The 5,475-nt window shown below is 35.0% G+C and overlaps 1 protein-coding gene across 1 annotated transcript; it reads left to right on the forward strand.

Moving 5' to 3' along the window:
* The first annotated feature begins 1,414 nt into the window (after positions 1 to 1,414).
* On the forward strand, positions 1,415 to 3,271 carry LOC21412214 (cytochrome P450 71D10). The gene is made up of 2 exons (XM_024174121.1): positions 1,415 to 2,358; positions 2,442 to 3,271. Exons 1-2 carry the CDS (start codon positions 1,459 to 1,461, stop codon positions 3,063 to 3,065), a joined length of 1,524 nt encoding a protein of 507 aa, XP_024029889.1. The 5' UTR covers positions 1,415 to 1,458; the 3' UTR covers positions 3,066 to 3,271.
* The last annotated feature ends 2,204 nt before the right edge of the window (positions 3,272 to 5,475 follow it).

Here is a 5,475-nt window from a genome sequence, read left to right on the forward strand (position 1 = left end):
AACATAACTCGAAAAGAAAATTCATAGCCACAATATCATCTCCCCCCACTCTGGAGCATATAGATCCACCCGGTTGATTGATGAAGTTTTGGTTTGGTTTGGTTTTTTTTTTTTTTTTTTTTTTTTTTTTTTTTTTTTTTTTTAAGTACTCTCACTTCAAATGTAAAATCTGTAATAAATAAATAAATAAAATCAACTATACAACGATATAAATTCACAAATTTTGAGTTCTAAAGTTTAAAGTTAATATTAAGCTTCATAACAAGTTTAGTTTATTTAGAAAAAAAAATTAAAGATATAAATATATAAATGAATGTAAAAAGATTATTGTGTTATAGTATAGTTCCAAATTTTTAGTTTGTATTACCCTTCCAGTATGTTACGCGAATAAATGTCACGACATGTTTTTCTCTCTCAAGCACACAGATTTTACAAATCATGATATAATCTCTTTTACTTTGGTATCAACTAGAAACCTTGTCCCACACGAAACTGCTAACTCACATTTATAGAAAACAAAATAAAATAGAATTAAAACAAAATTGATCAATGGTATATAGCATTATTAGCATTATTGAAAATTAGGAAATTAACCACTATAAAACTGAGTGATATTTACCCCGTTCGTTTTGCTCATTGGAATTGAGAACTAGAGTTAAAAAAGAATTTATGTGAGAAAAACACTGTAACAAAAAATATTGTATATAGCAGAAAACAATGTTTAAATTTGATTTTTTATGAGAAAAAATATTGTAGCACATATTTGAGTTGTGATTCAAACTAGTAAAATGAATAGTATGCAACTTCATCAATGACCCCAAGTCTCTTACTTCTCTCTCATCTCTCAATACAATCATCTGGAGGCATCAATTTTGTAAATCAATTTCAATCTAAAGAATTGCTTCGAATCTCGATTATTGAACATAAACAATATGTAAGTGGACGCTACTCGAATACAAGGAAAAAAAAAATTGTTCAGCAGTAAGACAACTGAAATCGTTAAAGGAAATCGAGTAACTATTGGGATTCAAAGTTACCAATCAGAACACTATACCAAGTGATAGATTTGACTCCCGTATATAATCCTCTTGTTCGAATATTCTTTGAATACCATAATTTCATGTCAATTAGAATATTGTACCAAATCAATTGAAATGCCATGTTAGTTAAAATATTAAATTAATAGACGTGACATCATAATAATTGACTTAATGTTTTTGAATAATAAGAGTGAACAATTGACATCACGGATTACTATAATATGACCGCTATTCTCATACTCAACTTTTGTGTCATTACCCGACATATAAAAATAAAAAAATAAAAAAATGGTAGCAATATTCAACTTGGCATCCATCACAAACCTCTATAAAACGGGGCTATTGATCATATCAATATCCAACTTCATCAATGACCCAAAGCGTCTCACTTCCGTATCTCTTCTCCAAATTATATCTGATGGAGAATCTATTCCTTTCCATCATGGTTCTTTTCTTTCCTTCTCTCCTCTTCGTGTTAATGATACCAAAATTAGTAGCTTGGAAGAAATCCAGGACTGCTAATACAACTCTAAAGATACCCCCAGGGCCAATGAAACTTCCTCTCATAGGAAATCTCCACCTTCTTGCTGGTTTTATACCACATCATCGCCTGAGAGACTTGGCCAAAACTTATGGATCCCTTATGCATCTACAGCTTGGAGAAATTTCTAATGTCGTTGTTTCCTCGGCTGAGATCGCGCATGAGATACTAAAAACTCATGACGTAAACTTCTCGGGGAGGTCATTTCTCCTCGCTGCAAGCGTCTTTGGTTCTATAAACATCATTTTATCACCGTATGGAGAATATTGGAGGCAGCTTAGGAGAATTTGCACACAAGAACTGCTGAGTCCAGGGCGCGTTCAATCCTTCCGATCAATCAGGGAAGAAGAGGTGTCCAGTCTACTCAGATATTTGCATTCAAGCGTAGACTCGCCAATCAATCTTACCGATCTAATATATTCGATGACACATGGCATCACAGCGAAGGCGGCCTTTGGCAGGAAATGCAAAGATCAAGCGGCTTTTATATCAGTTGTCAGGGAAGCTTTGACAATTGCTGGAGGTTTTAGTATTTCTGAGGTGTTCCCTTCCAAAAAATGTATTGGTTTGATTAGTGGCTTCGGGCCTAAAATAGAGAAAAATTTCAAGAAAACCGACGAAATAATAGGAAGAATTATCAAAGATTGGCGAGAAGAAAGGGGAGCGATGACCGGTAAGGGTAAGGCAAATAGTTTATTAGATGTCCTTTTCAATCTTCAAGAAACTGGTGATCTTGAATTTCCATTGGATGACCAAAGAATCAAAGCTATTATCCTGGTTAGTATATCTCTCTACCTCAATTTATGTGTCGTGTTATATACACATGACTAATGACATCTCCACAAATACAATATTTTCAGGACATATTCGTCGCGGGGAGTGACACGTCGTCTACAGTCCTGGAGTGGGCAATGTTGGAGATGTTGAGAGATCCAAGAGTGATGGAGAAAGCACAAGCCGAGGTGAGACAAGTCTATGGAGGCAAAGGGAAAGTTGATGAAACATGTCTCCACGAACTGAAGTACTTAAAGCTAATTATCAAAGAGACCTTGAGATTGCACCCTCCTAGTCCCCTTCTTCTTCCAAGAGAAGCAAAAGAAGATTGTGTGATCAATGGATACTACATACCTGCCAAGACTAAAGTCATTATCAACGCATGGGCAATAGGAAGAGATCCCAACCATTGGACTGATCCCGAGAAATTTTACCCGGAGAGGTTTGTCGATAGTTCGGTTGACTTCAAGGGGACTAATTTTGAGTTCATCCCATTTGGTGCTGGCAGGAGGATGTGTCCCGGCATAACATTTGCTATGGCTGATATTGAGTTTCCTCTTGCAGCGTTACTGTTCCATTTCGATTGGAGACTTCCCGATGGGATAAACCATGAAAATCTAGACATGACCGAGCATTTTGGCGTCACGGTTGGAAGAAAAGGGGATCTTTACTTAATCCCAGTTGATCATTATAATCCATCCCCTATTTAGTCTTAGCTGCGCAATAAATCCAGTTAATAAAGACTTTTATGGTCTGTTGAGAATAAGGAAAGCTATGCTTTATGGAATATTGTCTATATCAGTTTTTATTTAAAAGCACAAGAAAGTGTACAAGTTTGTACTCCCCCTGTATTTACCGGTACTTGCAGGGTATCTTCTTGGGATCTTATCTCTTTAAATAATGATCCCTTTGTACGTATGCTGAAAGTCTAATATTAATTTTCAACAATGAAAAGAATAGAAAAAAAAAAGAGTTTGTATCAAATGTTTCCACACTAGTAATTGCGTTGCAACATTGGATAAGTTATAAAATTATGAATGCATACAATATACTCAAACACACAAGGAGAGGCTGAAGGGCACAGAAGCTAAGGCTATTGGCTAAGGCCTCACCCTTCAACAAAGCAACCAATTCTTACAAAGAGGAAAACGTTAGTACTGGTTAAAGCCAATTAATTATATATTTTTTTTCCGTTCCTCCAATGTTGACGCTTACCTTCTTTTACACTCTCACCGTTTGCTTCTCTTTTAAAATCAAGTTATTTCAAACAAACAAAAAATAGTTTTTTATTTTTTTGGGACTCGGAAAGTTTGAAAAGTGAATAAATTTTATAAACTTTAGAGTCCAAAAAAAAAAATAAATGCCCTTTCAATGGCTTAAACGACGAATTTGGCTGAAAAATGTCTAGCTTTTTTGCTAAGCAACAAGTATTACTCACACTTGTTGGGACCTCTCCGTTTGGAAAAATGTTCCTTTTTTTGCCAAAATCTCACATCATCATAAGACATTTTAATTGAGTTGGAACACCTAACATTGTCTAAAACACTGGTTGATTAATTGAGTTCTGACTTAATTACGTTTAATTTCTGGAGTAGAATAAAGTAAACAGATAAAAAGAGCACGCAATATGATACCGTAGATGTTACGTCAGGTGTCACGGATAGTGTTGGAACACTGTCTGGACCACTGGTTGATTAATTGAGTTTCGGATTAATTATGCTCAGTTTCTGGAGCAAAATAAAATGTAGAAATAAAAAGAAAAATAATATGGTATCGCAATTCGTTGCGCACACCTACATTTGTGGAGCCATGCCTAGAAAGTAAATAATTCACTGTGTTCTAAAAATTACAAACACTGACAGACTTATTCACACATGACTCCCTCCTAGACAATGACGCCGCTATAACGAATCTTAACAGTGATGCTGTTTAGCGTGCACCACACCTCTTTTATTCATGACCCGGTGAACTCTCTTCCACTGATAGAGCTTCCTCCCGAAAGCAACAAGCTTCTCTCCTGAAAGGCGTAATGATGAACACTCAAAGGCTCTCAAAAGCACATACGTCTCTCTAAATATTTTTCTGTAAAAGCTCTCAAACTCACAAACTTTTTCTCTTGATATTTTCTCAATTAAATTCGTACATTTCTTTAGTAGAAATGAGACCTTTAAATAGAACAACTAAGGCCTTTCGAGAATCTTCTCAAACTCCGTGATTCTCTCTCAACAATATCTTCAAAATATCTTCACGATATTTTCCCAAAGAATCTGCACAATATCTGATTCAAGATCACCATATATGTTGCACCTAATTCGTAGCATAATCCTGAATTTTGAATCCCGTAGCTTTAATCTTCACAAAGCCAACCTTACCAACTTGGCACTGAATCCAACTAGTCTTGCAAGCAATATCTTCATACGCTCATGTCCTTTATCTGCACACTTTTCTAATTTCAAAAATCAATCCACGTAGTGCACTTATAAAGCAATTTTAACTTCTTGCTTATCACATCCATGTAATTAGCTTTTAATCACCAAGAATCCATATTTGAATTTTGAAACTAAGCATATTTTCTTACGCAAAATCAGCAGCAACTTTAAACTTTATAATCTGCATCAAGATCGGCTCTGCTGCAATACAAAAGCACATATTCATTTCAAATTTGAGTTCAAATCTAACTCGAATTCCAAAATCAAATCAAGCCGATTTTGCCGCAACAATCCGGAAAAAATCTGATTCAAATACTCCATGAAAATCTCTCCTCCAAATCTACTATGAAACTGATTCTAAATCTGAAACCGCACCATGACATCTAGAACCTATTTTTGAATTACATCTTCTTTTCAAATTGAGTACAAATATAACTCGAATTCTAAAATCAAATCAAGCCAAATTTGCCGCAACAATCCGGATAAAATCAGATTCAAATACTCCATGAAAATCTCCACTCCAAATCTGTGACAAAACTAATTCGTAATCAGGATCTACACCAAACATCTAGAACCTATTTTTTAATTTCTTACAGACTATTGCCAAATTATGCCAACTAGACAAAATACCTAACAATCTCCCCCTTTGACATTTTTGGCGAAACTAACAAAACATCAAAAAATTCAAAAA

This window comes from Morus notabilis, unplaced genomic scaffold, assembly GCF_000414095.1.
Source record: "Morus notabilis unplaced genomic scaffold, ASM41409v2 Scaffold623, whole genome shotgun sequence".
NCBI lineage: Eukaryota > Viridiplantae > Streptophyta > Magnoliopsida > Rosales > Moraceae > Morus > Morus notabilis.

Excerpts from the sequence above, each read along its gene's own strand:
- LOC21412214 (XM_024174121.1), top strand. The coding sequence starts at position 1,459 with ATGGAGAATCTATTCCTTTCCATCATGGTTCTTTTCTTTCCTTCTCTC. Across the intron at positions 2,359-2,441 it reads GAATCAAAGCTATTATCCTG|GACATATTCGTCGCGGGGAG; the intron begins GTTAGTATATCT and ends CAATATTTTCAG.